The sequence below is a fragment of the Microtus oregoni genome, unplaced genomic scaffold (assembly GCF_018167655.1).
Source record: "Microtus oregoni isolate MIOR12 unplaced genomic scaffold, Mior012 000007F_ref0000211, whole genome shotgun sequence".
Taxonomy (NCBI): Eukaryota; Metazoa; Chordata; class Mammalia; order Rodentia; family Cricetidae; genus Microtus; species Microtus oregoni.
Window position 1 is genome coordinate 5564062 of NW_024543066.1, and position 21285 is coordinate 5585346.

General features: G+C 45.3%; 1 protein-coding gene across 3 annotated transcripts in view; it reads left to right on the plus strand.

The window, feature by feature from the left end:
• Arid5b (AT-rich interaction domain 5B) overlaps positions 1–21285 on the plus strand; it is a 177096-nt gene that overhangs the window by 118728 nt on the left and 37083 nt on the right. For 2 of the 3 annotated variants that reach the window (XM_041655516.1, XM_041655518.1), the window contains exon 5: positions 16610–16722. In XM_041655516.1, the coding sequence (XP_041511450.1) occupies positions 16610–16722 (113 nt within the window). Of the gene's footprint in view, positions 1–15084; positions 15249–16609; positions 16723–21285 lie in introns of those variants that run through there. The other variant, XM_041655519.1, reaches the window with a different exon arrangement.

A 21285-nucleotide genomic window follows, 5' to 3' on the forward strand; every position in this document is an offset into this window, starting at 1 on the left:
AGTTCCAGGACAGACAGAACGGTTACATAGAGAAACCTTGTCTCTAAAATCCAATAAAAAAAGAAAAGAAAAACCAAATTAATCTTATAGTTTTCAGTTATCATTGGCAATGTGTGTGTGTGTGTGTGTGTGTGTGTGTGTGTGTGTGTGTGTGTAGGCCTAAGGTGCTTTCCTCTCAACCTTGATTTTAATTAGCCTGGCTGCCTTAGCTTCAGAGATCTGTCTGTCTCCAGCCACCTCACCGCCCAGCACCATGGTTACAGATGTGACCCTCAATACTCAATACAGATGTGAGCCCAGCTTTCACATGGATGCTGGGAAATGCACTCAGCTTTCATGCTTGTATGGCAAGCACTTTAACAACTGAACTACTCCCCCAGCCCTTCAACTGACATTCTGTGTTTAACTGTGCCAAATGAATAAGCCGACTAGACCTACTTGGTCCATAAATCCCCTTCTTGTCTAATGAGGTTGTCTTTTCCACATATCAGAACTGAGGCCTGGTGAGTAGGGAATACTTAGCCAAAATCAATGAAAAAAAAAGCAAGGACTTAACGTCAAGAACTACAGTATGTTCTTTTATCACCAGCTGTAATAGCACAGTCGGCTATTGGCTGACATTCCAGCAGACAGCGATTCACTGAAAACTGGGACTAAGAAACAGAGTTGAACCTTGGGTTGGTGAGCAGAATTAAAGGCCCTTGCGCCTTTTCTGCCCTGTGACTTGTCTTGACTTGTAAAGAGGTTGGTTCTGTTCTCCTCTTTTGCCACACACAAGCTAATGATCCGAATAATAGGAATGTTCCAGAGAAAGATCCCAGAGAACTTTGACCCTTAACCGAAGCTCAGCCTTCCTGAATGATCTGCAAATCACTAACACTGCTGCAGCCAACAGGTTGTCTCTCTTCGCTGCTCACTCTATTCAAGCATGTTAGATTTGTTGTCTATTTATCCTGACATGCACAGAACCTTCTGCATTGGGATTCTAGACGTAGGGGATTCCTCCCCAATGTAGACTTCTTTGGGCCATGTTTACCTATGTGGCCCTTCTTTTTCCTCACCAGATGCACATGCTCATCTTTTATCAACCCAGTCACGAGAAATCTTATTTTGTAGACAGACTCATGTTACGGCTTTTGGAAAGGCATGTCAATGCTCACAACAAATGATACTGTCTCCATGTACTTGTTTTTTCTTCCTTAAAGCTGCAAGGTGCTAAACTCTGCTGAAGAACCAGGGGTCTCCCAGTCATCCCTACCCCTCTCTTCAGAAAACTCTTGGCTTCTGAACTACTCAATGTGATGTGTTCCTTCCAAACGTGTCTCTGCTTAATCACTGTGATAATAATGACCTCTGCCACTCACTGGAGCTGGAGTCCATGGCACGCTGTCCCATCTTGCTTCATCCGTATTCTTTCTGCATCACAATCTGTGAGGACAGCGCAACAAGCTCTCCCTTTTAGTAAGCAGGTAAACTTACCCCAGAGAGAGTTGACAAGTGGCTCGTGATTGTACAGTTGCTTAATCGACACCGTGAATCTGGAAAGCCACCTGCACTCAAGGTCATCCCTTACCTGCTTTCTTGTGAGACTTGGGTAGCCAATAACAATCTTAACTTCACCAGTGAGAGACACATGAATGGAATGAAAAGATCACACACACACACACACACACACACACACACACACACAATTATTTTTCAGAAACTGACTCCAAAGGGCATTTTAAATAAGGTGAACAGTACTGAAAAAGCTATGTTGAATTTCAAGAAAGTGTCCCCTTGCTTGTGAACATAATCAGATATACTGTCATCTCGTGTGTGTGTGTGTGTGTGTGTTTTCACAAAATGGGTGTAGCAGCTTCTTATTATTAAATTAAGATAGTGTGGAACACACCTGGGATGGGTGCCAGCCAAAGTAGACAATGAATGGTTATTTAAGGTTTGGGAAGAGCGTGTGACAGAACACAGGCTCACTGTATTTTTCTCCTCATTTGTCTCCTGTTCGCTAATGTTTCCTTTTCATTGTCACTGCCTCTCAATTTAATAGCGCTCGCCATCCCTGGCTTTACAAAGCCAAACCCAAGTGAGTTCCAGTCCCTTCTGTACTAAAGCGACTACGTGTATATCCATCCACAGCCCGGCACGTTTCACTAATGCATTATTTGGGAGCTATGCGCTTATATAATTAAGTGATGTATGTAATTTTGTGTTAACACCTTTGCAATGTGTGTTTCTCCAGTGATTGCGACGCTTTATTCCATGTAAAGCGTGACATTTTAATTCCTGCTGAACAGTTTTCTGCCTTGATTCGCCTTGTTTCTTGTGACAGGGGATTATTTTGCAATCAAGATAAAAGCATTATTTGGGAAATTTCTAGCCGATCCCATTACTGGGAACTTTTGAGCACAGATTAGTCTCCTGTTTTATTGATCGTTGTTTTAAAAATCTTTATTGGAATTTCAATTTCATCTCAACGTTATCAATGTGCCCAGATTGATACCTGCAAGAACGTTTTGTTAATGCAGCTTTGTGGAGATGGAGGTCTTTAAAAGCTCTCACAGTGTGACATCTCCCCCATAAAAACATTTTCCTCTTTTCTTAAGTATCCTGGCTTTTCCTAGGGTAGAGGCTTCCTAGACCAGCAGGCATCTCTGTGGGGGCTGTGCACACTTCCCCCTAATTGCCAGTGCTTCTGACTGAGGGGAGGCGTTGAAGGCACAAAAGGTGAGCTGCCAAGGGTAGCCCTGCCACTTTTCCTTCCTTAAAGATGTCTGCTTTCCCTACCATGCTGGGGGCTAGGAAGACTGGTTGGTTAAAAGCACTTACCACTCTTGCAGAGAACCTGCGTTCAGATCCCAGCACCCATGACTGGCTAGCAACCACTTGTAAGAGAGTCTGTAACCAGCTCCAGAGAGTCTGATACTTTCTTCAGGCCTCTGAGGGCACCCCCCCCACACACGTACATACACATAAATACAAATTCTGAATAGTTTAGTAAAGATGCTGAAGCTCATATTAAGTCCCAGACACTGGTTTCAAAACCTGATACAAAATGGCGTTCCACAACCATTCGTTAAGCATCTACTGTGAAGGTGTCTTGCTGATCAGGGCAGATAGCGTCCCTTTAAGTGTTTGCTGAGGCAAACAACATGTACCGGGCAGAAGAAACCTGAGAGAGGTGGACAAAGTCACCCCCACACAGCTGGAGAAGAGCCGGAAGAATTGTAGGGTAGGTCATGGTCACTACTCTGCCGTGTTTGGAAACTGATCTCTGGCGATCGGAACTCAGATTCGTAAGCTTGCTCAGCGAACACTTTTCAAACTGAACCATCTTCCCAGCTCTCTAAGCTGCGGGATTCCATCGCTCTGTACTGTAAATGACCCAGAAGAACCCTATGAGACACAGAGCATTGGCTCCACCAACTCCTCACTGTGGTCTTTGGCTTCAATCCAGCGGATCTGCCAAGCGAGGCTCCCCACATTTCAGGTCTTCTCGGGTCTCTCCGGCTCTGCATTTTAGAGCAGCGTGTCTACAAGAACCTTCAAACCTAGAACCCTTGGAGCCTCGGCATGATCCTAGAATACAGGCAGCCTAGATCAAGTCATCCAAACCTATAGCTTCACAAAGGGGTGACACCTAGAAGTTCGGTATTGTGTCCAGGCCCCGCCCCCGACCCCACTTCCCAGAGCCCAGAGCAATGCTTAATAATGCCAAAAGAATGTTTTCAGATTGTTCTTCTGTTGCTTCCAAAGAATGAGAGCCCTCACATGGTTCTGGTTCGAGACCTGGGCCAGAAGTCAAATTCTAAATTTAATCACAGCCTCTGTGGACTTACTGCTCTACGCCCCTCTGTTTGAAGCTGTTCAGTTTTCTCATCTGCAGAATCAGCAGAGGACACCTCCCTCCACAGACACGTCCATCTTTGCACCACACAGGGTTGTTATTCTACTGGGGGCAGAATATCATATTTCCTACCATAATAGGAATTAAACAAAGGCCCTCTGAGCAAGAGGCCTGTGTGCAAACGACTGTGCTTAAAAGTGGATGCACATCAGAGGCCAGCAAATACCACCCCTCCTCTATTATTATTTTGTAAAAGCTAAACAAGGCTAGCTAGAGAATTCATTTGGAATTAAAATAAAAGGACATGAAAGAAAGGGCAGTTTGGGCCTGCACAAGGGCACACACAAAAATAAGAGCGGTCATGTTTTGCTGAAGAAGGCACAGCTGTTTAATTTTATAGTAAAATTACTTTAAAGACTTTGTTCATTTAAAGACAAACACACACACCACACCACACACACACACACACACACACACACACACAACTGTTGCTGCAGAACTGGACTCAAGGCCAAGTCAAGAGAAATCTGTTCCTACAATCATCTTGGACTGACAGAGCGCTTGGGTTCCTGCTGGGCGGAGAAGAGGTTTTATTTGCTTTCTTATCAAATGGGGGGGGCGGGGGAGGGCTGATGCCTTTGCTGGTGATGGGAGGCCAGGGGGGTTGGTTTTCATGTTCTGGGCTCTGCAGCCTCGGCTCCTCCAGCTTCTCTTTTAGCTGCTCAGTTTGTTTTAATACCAAGTTTGTTTGCTTTGGCGGGTGGGGGTGGGGGCGCACTGGCCTATTCAACAGGAAACTGTCCAAAATCATACAACAGAAATTTGAAATGAAATTTAAAAATCAAATTAAACACCCAATTGCATAACTGATTATTGAATTTGGGCTTCAAATTTTAGAAATTATTGTTATTGTTATTTTAGATGGCATGGAATGGAATAGTCTATCCCTTTGCTTTGTCTTATAAATTCCAAGTTTCTCTATACTGCCTATTGTTAGAAACAAATGAACTGGCCTTTTTTTTTTTTAATGGTTTTTCATCCATATTAGGGAGTTATTCAGACTTCTTTCGTTGGTTCCTGTAATTCCACACCAGCTGGAGTATCAGCCTATTTTTGGCTATGAAGGAACCTTTACAATGTGGGCATGATTTTTTTAAGGTCATAAAACTCATTAAAATCAATTGGCTACAAAATAGAACAGCTATGGCCATCGATACAGTGACTCCATTATGTTCTGGGAATACAGTGTTCTAACTTACATTCTTTAAGCCCCACTACCCTCACCCAGCCACACCCGACACCACAAAGGATGCCTAGTAAAAATAAATGATAATGCATCTAAAGCAGCCTAAGGTTAATGGCTCACACCTGCTTCCCACCGCGATAAATGCTCTACCTGTATTTGACTCAACTTTCTCGTTCCGGGGGTTTTGTGGTCATTCTGCTGCATCATACCGATTTACCACAAGAGGGCGATGGAGAGTTTGCTTAAGGCTAACAAAGCCAGAAATGGTTCTAATAACAAGCTAAGTGTTTTAACTTGCTGGGGATTTATTTCTCCGCCTTTCTATTGCCACACTTGCAGCCTCTGGGTTTCCCGAACAGCGAATAATCCAAATAAATTTCTTCTGAGACGAAACACAGACAGACTGATACAGACAAGGACTTTTGCCCAAATAAGGAGGCTTTTTTTTTTTAACGGCGACCCTGTGTATTAGATAACCATCTACTGACAATTGGTCCTGAGTTTATAAGGATGCTGAAATATGCATGTCATGTTTTGTAAAAGAGTTTGGGAGACAAAGATAAATTCTTCTACAGTTAGATATCACAAACATACCAAAGTCTCTTGGATGGGCTGCCTAATGGGGGGGGGGGGTTGAACCCACCAAAAAAAAGTCATTAAAAGCAATTACCTTATAAGTACCCTACAGTAAAATATGCACTATCCAGTGTGTGTTTTGTTGATGCTGTACTAGTCTTGGCCTTCAGCCCTCTGCATATTAACTGCTTTAGATGCTGTAATAGCAGCTCTCATCATCAGAGAGAGAAAAATACTTCCTGGATGTATTTCCATCGCCATCATCACTGTTCTTATGTGTTATAAGCAGGGTGGTCTTTTAAAATAAAAAGAGGGGTTCTGTCTAGGAGAGTGGGTAGCATTTCTTGTCTCCTTATATTTAGAGATCGGTTTGTAATTAGCTACTGATTCTCTCCATAGAGTCTTATGTGGGTTCCAGGAATCAAAGTTTTGTCGCCAGCCTTGCATAGCAAGGACCCTGTCCTTAGTCCCACAGTCCTCTTTCTGGCCTCTCTGTTGGCCTTTCAATGCTAAAGATGACTGGGGAAAGTTCTCACCTCCTCTATGGGTCCCAGAATTGAAACCCCTCTGTTTTGTCCAACTTCTCTGGGCTTATTGGCAACGCGTCATGTGAAGCTGTGGGACCTGAGGCATCTGAACCGTGCCAAGAAGGTCACGTTCTTGCCTTCGGGGCTGACTCTATCTGACCCCTCTACTTACTTTCAAACAAAATCTCTAAAAGGCAAACACAGTTGGACTGCAAACTCATTCAACAATTTGTGGTCAGGAAATTTCTACTTAGGATTAGCCAAAATCACTCAAGTTCTATTTTCTCATATCGCGTCTGCACTGAATGATTAAAAAGGCTTACAATACACCCAGCTTATGCTGTCAACACATGAAAATATTCATAAGGAGTCAGAGCCTCTCTCCCCTCCTCCCTTTCCCTCCCCCCTCCCCCCACCAATCTGTTTGCATTGCGACCTTTGCTAAGGAACTTAATGTGCTAACAACTTTATCAGGGCATTTAGCAGCCTTGAGCCGATAACTGCCAGTTTTGAACTTTACAGATAGTTCAGCATCTGCAAATTTTGGGTTACTAACATCTGTCCATGACTGTCCTTGTTACAGCGAAGATAGCTCTACATTTTACAAGAACTTTGAATTGAGATCTTGCCAGTTGTTCTAGCTTCAGATGTTTATCCGGTTTGCTTGCTTTTTGAGTCCTGTCCAAGGACACATCTACGATCCTGACATTGACTTGTCCAAACCAGCATCGCCCATGCAGAAGATAACACAAGCCACCTGCCGCTTAAAAAAGGGAAATATGGAGTTCATTTTGATGATATATCTTAGTTGGTCCATTATACTAGCCAAAATATTGTTATTATCTCAGTACGGACTTGATTTAAAACACTGACAGTGAGATCCTTTGCTTTCTGACCCACCTGGTGCAAACCAATGTGAATTTCATACAAAAAGTACACCTCAGCGTGGGCTTGGCCTTTCAAGGGCTTCGTAGACGCCTGTGGCTGTGGTTGACCGTATTGGACGCAGCCACTTTAACCTAAGAGGAATGTTTTTCCTTCCATTGACAGGGTGGAGCTTCACCCTGCTCAATGATGATATGATGATGATGACGATGATGATGGTGATAATGATAGTGATGATGATGGTGGTGGTGATGGTGTGGTTTCCACTGCTATCTGCCCTGCTGGTCTCCTGTGTCACGTACGATCATTTCCAATGTCTGAGCATTCCAGCTGGCCCAGCCCAGTCATAATCACCTGGCCCTGGTTAATGTATCCCTGGGGGATTAGGGGCCTTGTTGCTGCCTCTGCACCTGCACTGCATGGCAGGCTCCTTTCTCTTCTCCTTTTGGACCTTCTGTCCTGCAGTTCCCACTCTTGTCTGCACAGTCAGTGAGAGCTTTGGTACCACAGAAGGTTTTTTTTTTTTTTAAGTGACTTTGCAGGATGATGGTTCTTGGAACTCCTTAGAGGAAGCTCAGGGAACATAAACGTGTTTCTCAATGCATCCTGCTACCTCAGACAGCGACTAACCTGAAGAAAACATCTCAGGATGCCAGACAGCAAAGCGGTAGTCATCTTGGGGCAGAGATATTATGTCCAGGTGTGTGTACGTGTTGTGGGTGTAGAAGCCAGTGTATATGCGTGCATGCCGAGGACAAGACAACAACTTGACTTTCTCATCTTTGGGCACTGTCCACCCTGGGGTGTTAGTTTTTATTTGTTGGTGTTTTGAGACTTGAGCTCACCAGTTAGACTTGGCTCAGCCCAGGGACCTGCCTGTTTCTGCCTTCCCAGCTGTAAGCCGCATGTGCACAGCACTGTGTAGGGTTTTGCACATGAGTCTGGGGGTCCTTGTATGGAGATATAAGCCCTCATAGTTGTGTAGCAAGTACTTTATCAACTGAGCCATCGCCCCCTCCCTATTTTAAAAAATATTATTACATTTTTATTTGTGGGGTTATGCGCCACCAAGCACTTGTGGAAGCCAGAGACCAACTGGCAAGGTCAGTTCTCTCTTTCTACCACGGGGATCCTAGGGATTGAATTCATGTCCTTATTCTTTAAAAGGGAACAACACTATGTGTTAGATTATACTTCCTGGTGGCATAAAGAAACTGAGAACTGTACCTTCAATACAAATCCCTTTTGGATGTCTTTTAAAAGAAGATGGGACTGTATCCTTTTGTTTTTGTTGTGTGGATTTAAGAACTACACTGTCTCTCCTAGAGTATTCATCCATGTCTGTAATGATTTAAATATATCCATGCTAAGCCATGTAAACACAAAGGAAACAGACAAGCAAACAAAACAACATAAAAAAGCCCTTATTTCCATGCAGTAGGAAACATTTTCTTTATGGAATTGGCAAATCAATTGCCTTCAGTGTTGAAATGGACAATCTCATTTCCAAACCTGGAGAGATAGCTAAATGTGAATGCTGTGTTTTCGTGCGCGTCTAAATGAGCTCTCGCCTTTACTATGCCTGGTGAAGCCATTCGATGCAAAACTGTAGCTGTGTTCAATCGGAGTACCTCAGAGCGTATCAATCATAGGCGGGAACGAGCTTGTTTATTGTGTTGTCATCAAAAAAGAAATAGGAAGAGAGAGACAAAAAAAAATCCATTCTCTGTTTCTGAGGGTCTGCCTTTCTAACCTTCAGAAATTGTGCAGATTAAAATGTCCTTCAAAAGCGTGTCCACAGCAGATGCTTAAACAGACTGAAACAATAAACAGACAATAATATTAAACTGTGATTCATTCTTATTAATGGTAACATGCTAAGATAGGCTTAATCTGTGTTTTATTTTAATGTTTTTCAAAAGATGGAAAAAACTGATTTCCTAGGAAAAGTACAACATGGGGTTGTACTAACTGTAAAGTGTGTGTGTGTGTGTGTGTCCTCCACTGTGGACTCCAGGCTGTCAAGAAATGGCCCACTGGACCCTTGGCATCTGGAAGGAGGGACAGTATGTGTGCATGATCACATGTGGGCTGCAATCACAGCAGTACTTTGTGGAGAACACTCTTGGCCTTGCAGGGTCTGTCTGTTGAGATGATGAGGACAGGGAGCCAGAGGTTGTGTTCAACATGAAGGCCTGAGTCCTGCAGTCGCTACCCGGGATACATGAGTGTCCTCTCTGTCTTTGTATCTCTCTAAAGAGTCTGGGACATTCTGAGGCAGAAGAGTCTTTGCACAGGTCCCTGAACTTTGAGGAAACTAAGTAACACTAAAGACCTGGGTCACATCCAGGCCATAGTGAACCAACTACCCTGTTATTTGAGAATTGAATACATTTTCCCCCAAACAACTCTGAGGCACTTCTACCACCCCTGAGTGTGCCCACAGACTCCTCCATCGGGAATAGCTTCCTCTCAAGGCCCTGGGGATGGTCAACCCAGACCAGAGGGAGGATGTGAGACTATGCAAGATCTGGCAAGGACAGTAAGAAACTCCCACAATCCATTTCTTCTTCCTCAGCATCTTGTGATCGTACACTTGGGGGTTGGAGAATCCACATGATGATTTTATATCATATCCAAATTATATATGATCATTGGTGTCTGTCTCCCAGGGAAACAAGGCTAGATAGAAATCAGCTTATTTCGAATGATCAACCCTGACTACAGAAAAGGCTGGCTTGTTTTAAGGCAGGAGAGTACTTGGAGTCACATGCTCTCAAACCAATTAGCAATACAGATGAGCTAGCAAGCCCTGTTCCATTTATGGGGTGGGGGAAGGGCCAAAGTGAAATAATCTGTGTTTTTAAGTGTTTCTGAGAAATGAAGACCTCCAGGGCAGAGAGAGAGGGTGTATCAGGAAATAGCTATGCAAATCGCATGCCTGTGAAATTACTAATTCGCTGATTGGAGGCATTAACAATGCCCCTGCATTCAGGAGTATGAACCAAGAGTGAGTAAGACCAGGGCACGTTTTAGACGAGACTGCCAGAGTGTTTACTTACATGGTTTGTTGAGCAGTCAGTGAAGTCCCCAGCTGTTTGGGACTTGGGCTGCCTGATCAGTCCAGGTAGAGGGGGTACAGTCAACTATTCCACTCTCAGCCTCTCAGCCGTGATGCGTAGTGGTTTGGGTAATTCTGACAAAGCGCCAAAGTAGTTTAGGTCTCATTCTGCCAGCTTTATTTTTATCTGCTTATTTTCTCATCCTCTTCCTAACGAAACAACCGCTCGTCCTTTGGGGAAATGGAGGAACCTGGATCCCGTAAGCCCAGGGTTCAGTGGGAATGCTAATCGTAGTGATTGGCAGCAAGGTGGGTTCTGACTTGGACTGCAGCACCTAGGAACTCAGCCCAGTCCTCCAGGAGACCAGTGTGACCACAAGACAATTCATCTAGGGCATGTGACCTGCAGTTGTTCCCAGGGATAGGATCTTGGTGGCACTTAAAAGTGATAGCTTTTAAATCTGGCCCTAGAATCTGGGCCCTTATCTCTGGGTTTCTCCTTTCTAATGTTTTTATTGAGGGAAACAATTCTAGAAGGAACTGTCAGCGAAATTACCAGAGTACTAGCGCCCTTGTAATGTCCGGCTCTAATTGCCGTTCCCCTTTCGTCAATTAAGGTTAAAGTGTTCCTGTAAGACCAGCTGTACCTGTGAATGGCCCCGAGGTACTCGTGGGACACACAGCCCTCGTGCTTCTCAAGTGTTTTCTGCTGGGTGTGGAGGATTGTTTATAGAAAACCAGAATAAAAATAAACTTGAAAAGTCTTAACTTGATGTGGCAACCGTGTTTTGTTGATTCACAGAAAACTTCAGTCTTGTAAATAGGTATGGAGAACCAGCATGCCCTCCCAAGAATGACACTGGGTTTTGAAGGGGAAAAAAAAAATCTCAGGGAATCATTTATGAATTCTTTTATTTTATTTTATTTTTTTATTGAAGAAAAAAAATTTCCGCCTCCTCCCAGCCTCCCATTTCCCTCCCCCTCCTCCCACTCCTCTCCCCCTCTCATTTATGAATTCTTATGTTAAAATGTTGGCTCAGTGGTAAAGCCATGATGAGGGCCGAGAGCTTTTAGGCTGTTTTTGTTTTTCCCCCAAGTATTTAAAAACTGAAATTCTGTAAGAGATTATCTTCGAAATGCCTTTCTTTTATTACCACCCATAAATTTTAGGAGTGGCTTTGATCAAGTGTTCTGCCAGTCTTGGTTTCTACATCTTTGACTCATACATTAATAACTGAAAACATTCATCCTATTTTTGCGAGACCGAAAGAGGAAGTTTCTAAATAGTCAGAAGGGAAACATTGAAAATAGAACGCAGTCAACGATAACTAAATTAGGGTAGGGTTTTTTTTCTTTTTCTTTTTTCTTTATTTTTTTTTCTTTTTCCAGAAAGAGCAATACTCCATGTTGAAACTTGCCAGGATATTTTAAGATTATTGTCTGTAAGGAAAAAGTCCCAGCACCTCGCTGTCCTCAGAGGAAAGGCATTACAGAACTGCAGCATCAGGTCGGGAATGGGGAGGGGCATGGAACAATACCATTCTGGCCAGTACTTAAGACATCTCCCAGCGGGTTTTGCTTTCTAGCTCATTTTTAAAATACACATTCGCAACTTGCAAAATGTGAGGAGATAACATTCTGCTAACCTCCTATAGACTCTGACCCTTGGGGGTCTGCTCTATGGAAAATGATGTTTGTTGTTTCCATTCCTGCTTCTAGGTCCTCCCAGAGAGGAAGACACTGTGTATCTCACAAAGAGCTTCTCTAAGGGATCTGTGGCTGCGTTGGGGGGAGGAAAAAGCCCTTCTGCAAAATGGGAAGAAAAAGTTATTGGCTTGGTTATGAATCAATGCAGTTTTTAGGGCTGTTTGTCTTTGTGGGACTCCAAGAGCATAAACGATATTTAAAAAATAAAAATAAAAAATCGACAGCCATGATCTAGCCATAACAACAGAAAGAACACAGCAGAAGGGGGGGGGGGGAGAAGCAACATCTAAGCCAAGAGCATTGGCCTTGCCAGCTTGCCAGTAAGTGGTTACATATCCTTTGTTTTATTCGTATTATTTTAAGAATCCGGGCTGAGATGAGTCTCCCACTCCTGAGAGACCTGACTATGTAGCTTGTCTGAACTCATAGTGGAAGTGAAGACGTGCAAACACCTACTTTTATTTATTTATTTTTTTTGAATAAACAGACTCTTTAAGAGCAGAGAAGAGTAACAGCAAAAAGTTGTCCTCTGTTGTCAGGAAGACAGACTGTCTTTCACTGATAATCAAAGGTTAACAAAAGAAAACACTGTCCTAAGCAGGGATTAGACAGCAGTCTGTAGAAATGGCTGCCCCTGCTCAAACTGAGCACGTGTTAATTGGCCCTCAGGAAGATGGACAGAGGGACAATTGGAGAGGAAAGGAGTTTCTATTCATTTCAACCATGGAAGCCTTTCACTCGTCAGCCAGAAGCCCCCACTGTAAAAGGGTCATGGGTATGGTGCTTTGACCAAAGTTTTACTGGCCTTAATGGGTTGAATGGGAGTCTTGTCGCCCACTTCTTAGTCAGAACTGCAGGGGCCCCTGCTCGCTGGGGGTCCAGGAGAGCTTGGATGCACGCCTGGCAGAAGTAGGCGGTATTTGAGAGTGTTTTTGGTTGGTGAAAGCTTGTTGTCAGGGTTAATCTGTGTACTCAGAGGTAGGGTGAACGAACGTGCGAGCTTGCAGATGCCCCACAGAAAGAACTTCGGGAAGAACAAGGGTCCTGGGAAAATGGCAATTGCCCAGGTGGCAAACCCATTGCTGATAATCAGGTGTATGGTCTGAGGTTGCGGACTTCTTCTATCTCCGTTTAACGATCCCTAGAATGGGGAGAATGGTAACCGTGCCGACCTCCTGGGTGGGCTGTGAGTTTTAGTTACTATTGGAAGGCAGAGCCATGGCTGGCCCTCAGGAAGTATCAAGGAAGAAAGGCTCTATTGAAGGCATTCCTGCAAAGCACAATTACTGAGGGGCCGGAGAGATGGTTCAGCCCTTTAGAGGTCTCCTGTGTGTAGTAGGTGCGTGAGGGAGCGCAAGTCCCTCAGAGGCCAGAAGAGGGCATTAGATCTCCCAGAGCTGAAGTTACAGGAGGGACGTGGGTGCTGAGGATGTTGAGACATCGCTCCAGCATCAAAATAAAACCTTAAAATAAACAAACAGCAACAAAACCGCTTACTGACCTCTGAGGATTCGGGACTAGGCTGGGTTCCCAGCTATGTGTACAAGTGAAGGCAGCTGTAATGTGGACAGCTTTACAGAGTCATTTGCTTTATGTGGAGCTGGTGAGGGGGAAAATTTCACTCATCCTTAAAGCCAAGGCTCACACCAGGTGGAGACTCAGGATCTTGGTTTTCGGTACTGACCTCCCAGAAGGGAGTTAGCATAGTAGCTAGGATGGCTAGAAGGCAAGGAGATGTGTCCTCATGTGAGGGAATAAAACACAAAGTTCCACTTCACACCCCCCACCACCAATACACCACAGGACATTCACTTCGTATCACTGGTCTGGAGAACAACTTCTCTCTCTGCCACAGAGGGAAACAGATAAAGCCCCGGACAAAGCTCTGGGGGGGGGGGGGTTGTATTAAGAGTCCAAAAGGTCTTCTGATGCATTATGGGAAACTGATGGCCAGTTCTTCATGCTCCACCGCCCCTGGCTCATTGACGGTTTGTGACGGACACTGTGGGGTAAAGCTACGGTTAAGGCAATGGTTTGACCGGTCGTCAGGAGCCCAAAACCTTGGGCTCGTCCTGGTTCTTCCGGTGTCACCTCAAGCCACCAGTATCAGGTGTAAAGTGTAAAGGTTCCCAGGGTGACACGTGTATCACGTGATCCGATTGGCAGGTTCAGGAGGATGTGAGGAGTGTGTGGGCATTTGTGGGCTATTAGTCATCTGTTCATCCAACAAAGTCAGGTTACACAATGCTACCTCGCTAATGTTATGCAGAGGAGAGGTGAATCCGATGGCCCTACCCTTAAAGACAGCCCAGTCAGGTATAATAATAACCCCGTCAAAAAAAAAAAAGAAAAGAATAAAAATAAAATAAACATATAGCTCAAGTACTTCTGGACAAAGACAAAGGGTTTGTAGTTGTCTGGTCAGCAATGCTGGGTTGGCCCACTTGTCCCTAGGACATTCCAGCACTTGGCCAATTAAAGAAGCAAAGACCCCAGATTCAGAGTTGTGTAATCACAACTAACCCTAACCTGTTCCTCTGCTCAAAACTCAATTTGTAGTTCTCTAAATCTTCTGGGTGCCTAACATCGACCCAGTTTAGGGATGGTTCCTAAGGCTCTTGGAACCTTTGCTTTGCTATTTAAAACCCTGCTCAGCGCGAGCTCCATCTTTAGACAGGGCCTTCGGGCTTTGAAAGCTTTTCTGGAAATAAATGCCTTTTAGGTTTTAAGTGCTTTTCAAAACTGCGAGGAGTGGAAAGATGACAGTGACAGGTCTGGGAACAGAGGCCATATTGTTCCGTTTCTGCTGACTGCTGAATGGCACCTCTCAGAACTCCTCTCTCGAGTCCTGTTTGCTTCTGTCTGCTCACTGCTGGGCTGTTATTTTGATAAGGCGACTTGCAAGTCCGTCCTACCCCTAGCAGTCATTAAAGCCTCAGCACTTGGGTCATTGTGAAAAAGCTTCCGAGCTACACAAAGTCCTCTAAACAAAACAGTCCACACCCTGGCTCCAGGCTGTGGACCGTGGCGAGTTCTCGGAACTGGGCTCTGAGCTCCCACCGAGGAGGCAGAGGTCAGGAGCGCCACCAAACAAGCTGGGTGCAGTCAGCAAGCCGAGCCAGGGAGGAGGAGAGAGCAGAGCCTTCCCTGCCAGTCTGGCAGCTCCCCCTAAGTGCTCAGAGCTCAGAGCCCATCCCACACACCCGCGCTAGTCACTGCTGTGTGTTTACATGAGTAATAGAGCTGCCGGGGGGAGGGGAGCGGCGCTGAGCTCGCTCGCAGCTAGGAAGCCGATGTCCACAGCAAGTCCAGACTTCCAGGGATGAGGCTGGGGAGCAGTCCCCTACCGGAACTTTCCTAAGCACAGGCGTCAATCAGGCAGATGTGTGGCGACTGGAATGGGTAATGTCTATTTTCTCTTTGCTTGATTTTGCTTTTGTGACTTTATATTGGAGAGTTCCAGGCAGGTTTTCTGTGACGGACTCGGGGGCCAGCATTTTGAGGAAGGAGGATGTGATGAGGTCTGCAGTTTGGGAGAGAGGGTCCTGACCCTCCAGAAACTGCTTCTTAGCCCACGCGCACCACTCTAGTTGTAAAGAGTGTTGCCTTAACTGAGTTTCACTGGCAGTAAAACTCCTCTATGGCAAAAAAAAAAAAAAAAACAAATTAGTAGGAAATAGCATGGATGTAAATTGAGTCCAACATGAAATGTTCTGAAGTCACTAGCTAAACGTGTGTATGTATATATGTGTGTGTTTATGTGTACATGTGAGACGAATAACAATTGAGAGGTTTCCTGCTGCTCAGATATGATTTTTCATAACTGTTCAAAGTAATAAAAATGTAGGTGATTTGAGAGCTCCAGAGAGATTGGGGGTGGGGTCGCGCATTTGTCTGGAGTTGGTTAATGGACAACTCAGTGAGTTGGTTGGTTTTAGATTTTCGGGACTTGACTGACTGATGGAGCTGAATGTGAGAGCTGGTGGGGGGCAGTCACGGTACCCCACAAACAGCCCAAGTTCATCACCACCTGTGTCATTTGTAACTACGGCTTTAATAGCGCGCGCAAAAAAAAAAAAATCAATCCCCACTGGAGTCAGGCTAACCCTGTGTAAGCTTTGGGATTTATTTTAAATAACCCTCCAGATCTTCATAAAAGTATATTGAGGAGGAAAAGGGAACACGCTGACTCAAGTCTTTGCCAGATTTGCTGAGATTTGAGACACGCTGGCCACAGTATTATCAGAAAATGTGTGTAATAGCAGCTTGTTACTGTGAGCACCTCTCGCCAGAGCACTCTCTCATCAGCATGGTAATTTGAAAAAAAAAAAAAAAAACAAAACCGCTGCTGTCTCTAAAACTCTTCTGACAGAGTAATGTTTTCAAATGTTCCTTGACTATGACGCCATCACAGGCGGGCGTATCATTTTGAGTTTCAAAGAACAAGATACCAAATAAACAGAAGATCTGCTCTCCAAGTCTAGCTAGGGGTGACTTCTCTTCTGATGGTGTATTCTGGGGGTGTGGCGGGGAGGAGTGGAGCACAGGGGTGGGGGGGCGGGTAGGAGGGGGCGTGTGTCTTCCTCGTCAGCCTCATTTTATTTATATTAATTAGACGTGGGAAAGTTTATAGCCTAGCCTCTACCAAGGTTCCACCCTTGGGAGACAGCAGCCTCCAATGAGAGCTATCCGAGCTCGATAGTAACCCTCTGTGTCTTTTACCGAGACTGTATGACAATTATTATTCTCCGTTTTGTTTTCAGCGCCAAATCTTAAAGGCAGACCTCGCAAAAAGAAAACATGTCCCCAGAGAAGAGACTCCTTCAGTGGCTCGAAGGACTCCAACAATAACTGTGATGGTAAAGCCATCAGCAAGGTACGATCCTCCTGATTGATGCTTCTCGTGATTTTCCCCTTGGACCTCCCCGATAGCTGGTGTCTCCGTGGCTGTGTTCCATTCGGAATCTGCCTTTGGTGTTGGCCGCTTCTGGAGCTCGAGGCCATGTCTGGACCGGAGGACACTTCCCCTGTGGCTCGGGGTGGGGAGAATCTGGTAGGAGGCAGGCGTTTTGATTAGTCAACAGAATGACTTCCCACCTCCCGGTTTGGCTTGTTGGGTAAAGGACATGATTAAGTGCCCGCGTCACCGAAGCTGAGATTTCATGCTAGATGACACAATGACATAGTTTACTCTGCGCGTATCAAAAATAGACCAGCTGAACCATCCTGTCTCTGAGTGTATACATCTAAATATGCCTCAGAGATTAACTGGAGATGAAATTAGAAGTGGCTAGAATTAATCTTTTTGGTCATGTTTTTTTTTTTCCCCTAGAGTCACCTCTAATTCATATTGAAGTAAATTAGAGATACATGGGAAGCTGTTTATATGTGTGCGCACACTCGTAGAGGTGACTGTGTCTTAAAGCTCTCTCTGAATGCAGAAGGAAAGCCTCTGCTTCAGAGGCCTGTGGGCCCATTTTGCATGAGCATTCTCTGGAATCTTTGAAGCGCCTGAAGTCTTGAATGAAGAGTCACTTCATGTTTGTAGACTTACCTTTGCGAGTTTTCTGAGCTGGGGGGTCACGTTTCCACATTCTGGCCCTTGGGTGTTTTGTGTTTCATGTTGTTTCTAGGCTACAGTTCGAACCCATCTAGATCAGAATCCAAGATCAGATGGGAATTAGCAAGGCGGTTACAGATCCGACCGAGGGCTGACATGGGCTGAGTGTGGGGGGCACATTGAGTATCGGTGGAGATTCTGACATAGAGAAAGAACGGGCTGAGTTTTGTGTTGCCTGTCCTCTGGGGCTTGGACTGTGCCCTCTGCCCCCTTCCCAGTGTGTCGGAGTGAACTGTGAACCTTTGCATTCTGTGAATCTTATCTTCAAGTATGCCTCTTACCACAAAGTTCTGAGGGCTCTTTGGTTAGGATTTTGTCATGCTCCCAAGATTTCATAGAGTGGTTCTTTTTCATAGGGTGAGTTTTTTTTTTTAAAGCCAATTTACAGAAGTGTATTTTTCATTTCTCTGGCTAAACACAAGCCTAGCATTCTCTGCAGTTGCCTGTCCCTTACACACGTGACCTCTGCACGTGAACACACGTGGATGCCACGAAGGACGTTCTCTGGTGATTTGAGCGCCTCAGCCCCGGAACTGCCGGCCTAGGGCCTTGGTGTCTCTGGCCTTGAAAGGTGGCAGCATAATGGATTCTTTCCCTGAAATGCAGGCTGAGAGCCCTGCAAGGTAACACAGACGGAGCGAGGTCTTACCATGGCGGACAATCAACAGAGAATGCGTGACCGTGCTGTGTCTCTTCCGGGATGTTCTAAACCTGAGCCCGCCAGGATGAAGTGTGGAGCGACAGCTAATGTGTGGGAATTACAAAATTCACACGAGGTCTCACAAAACAGAAGACCGGCTCCTTGAGTGTATGAACTGGTTAAATGTTTACCGATTTACTCTGTTTATGAGCCAAGCCTGGGTTTTCCTTTACCCTCTTCCCACGAGTGCCGCCCCTGACCATGGTCACCATGGGACAGACCATCCTTCCAATGTTCCTGTGCTGTGGTCAGTTCCTGGGGACTGGTGGAATATCTCAGCTCCTCTTGGAGTCTTGGATTACAGTCTTGCCTTGCACGCTTCAAATGCGTCTGGAGAAATCCGCTATCTGGGAGAGATTAACTTTACACTCTGGTGAGCGTTTCTGTTGGCACCTGTCTGGAAAAATCCTGCAAGAGTATCAAACCACCCTGGAGACCATGTGAGCCATTTTAAAAAGGCATTGGGGTCTTAAAGTGGCCTTTTGCCATGAAATGTTGTAGTAAAGACGCGAAGTCTACAACCATCTGCCTATTTCTGGAACCTCGACCAATATTTTACGTGATGGTGAGCCGCTTGGCTCTCAGACCCATGTGTATTTTCAAAAGTGCCCCAGACAGACCGTTTCTCACTGTGGATAAGTGCCAGCTTCCTGCAGCTCCACGCAGCGGAACCTTCCAGCATGGACGTACTGGTTTGTCTCTGGTCATGATGTTACCTTCAGAAGGTTTCACTCCCTCAGGTGTGAACGGACCAGCATCATTGTAACACGCTGTTTTCCCTGGGAGACAGAATTCTGTGGCTTTCTGAAGACGTGTGTCTCAAGTGGAGCAAACGCACCAGCCCTGGCATGGCATTATGACTAAGATCAGCTCGGATCCTGTTGCTTGCTGAGACCATTTATTATCTAAGATCCATGGCCAAGGCTTGGTCAGCTATACTAAAGGGCTGTTCTTGGCTTAGATCTCTAGTGATAAGACCTGTAGTGATGGAAAGTAAATGCTTGTGTGTGTGTGTGTGTGTGTGTGTGTGTGCGCGCGCGCGCATGCGTTAAGCATTTTCTAAAGGCTAGACATCTAACAGGTGGTTTCCATGCTGGAAGGAACATGGAAAGACAAAGGATGCTACTACACCGTCTGTCCATCCATTCTTTCACGTCCTTGACACTCCATGTTGGAAGAAGGATGCGTGCATTACTTTGTTCGCCATTATCTAGCCCCAGTGATTACCACTCTCGCTTTACCGAGAAGCTAAGAGTAGTAGCCTGTTCCTTGCTGCTTCACCACAGTTGGCTAGGCCTGCTGACGGAGAGAGCAGAGGTAACCCAATTCTGTAGAAGAATGTGGTTAGTCCCAAATAGGTCTACAGCTTCATTGAGAACATTAAATGGCACTTCTATAATTAGCATCCTGTCAATCGCGCTGAGAAACCTCAGAGTTCTTAGCTCAACAGGTGTGTGGTGCTCAGGCCAGGATGCTAACGGCCACCCTTTAAAGGTCATACCTTCTCAAGGCCAACACGAAGACTACGTGCTATTTCCATTCTGACAGCTGAATTACAGTAATTCCTTAGGTTAAACTGCTGAGAATGTTTTCGAGTAAATATAGGGGAAACAGGTAGACAATACCTTGACCGAGTCTTAACCAGGAAACCAAAAGCTCACTGGTGCTGAGAAAGGATGCACTGAGCTAGTCTGAGATGCAGGCCAGGGCTCACTTGTTACCTACTTGGGGAGCCTCCTCCATCCTCTTAGTGGGACCCCTGGAATGCAGGATGGAGTTCAGCAGGTGGCAGCAGGGCCTCACTTGGAGCCACTTTCAGCCTTGGCTTTCCACCGCAGCCTTCCCTTCCTTATCCAATACTTCCTCTCTACACGTACAAGAGAACGTTAAGTGTCTATCTGTCCGCAAACCTCTGAGTCCCCTACCCAGGGTGCTCCCATCCTTATAAGAGAGGTAATTTTGGTCTGGTATCATTGCAAACTTAAAGCGTCGGACCGCTTTACACACAGCTCGCAGCTCTGCTCCCCTGTGTGTGAGGTTGATTGAGGCCAGGAGGCAGGCTGAACTGAGTTCTGAACTTCGCGTTTTACATTTCAGTAGCTGCGCACCCAGATCTCCAGCCTCGGTGAGCTTGTTTTCTCGCCTATAAAATGGGTCTAAGCAGCTGCCTCTTGCGGTTCCTGTGGACACTGACACAGCTCGCGTGAACAGAGCAAGGTTGTGTAGTTCACTGTCCGCGTGGCCTAGGTACAGGGTTCTTTCTCCTGATTGGCGGGGTGCACAGAGGAGAAAAAAAAAAAGCGCTCCTGTGACTTGAAAACCACCTAGTTCTCTTTCGCATGGGTCTTGATAAATCACGTTTCTCAGCTGTCGATGTTGTGACGCCCGGAAATGTAGACATGCTTTCTAATTGAAAGTTTGTTTGGAGGACCAGCTTAACGTCTGTATTAAGTTTATCGTATGTACTTAAACATGTTACTCATTCTGCCTGGGCCGCGGCGTCTACATTTTTATGACAATAATAACCTACTTCACGAGAGTCGTGAACATAAAGATTAGGGAGGTAGATAGCTCAGTTCCTTAAAATGCTTGCTTTGCAAGCGCGAAGAACCTAAGTTCAATCCAAAGAACACAAATTATAAACAAACAAACAAACAAACAAGCAAAAGCAAAGCTGGATGCGGTTGCACGTGCTTATAGCCCCAGCGCTGGAGAGGCAGAGAGAAGCGTGCAGGTCCCTGGGGTCTACTGGCAATCCTCCTAACCTAACCTAATCAGTAAGGGGATGAGATAATGTATCAATCAGCGCTCCATCAGCACCGGGGCACCAGTGTAAACAAATAAGACAGACAAAAACTGGGATGATTTTGTGATTTCAGAGTCCAATAAATTATGACGTGCATAAATTTAGACCCACCAGCCTAAAACTTGGCAAGGAAAGTTGATGATGGCACCAAGAGCCACAAGACGACTGTCTCCCAATCATGTCACAAAGTGGAAAAGTTTGAGAATATTGTCAGTAAAAATCCTCCACAGAAAAAAAAAAAGAGAGAACATGTTTTCATCCTATTCCTGCAGTCCCAGTGAGTTGCCCAGGAAGTTTCAGGATTGTGAGACCA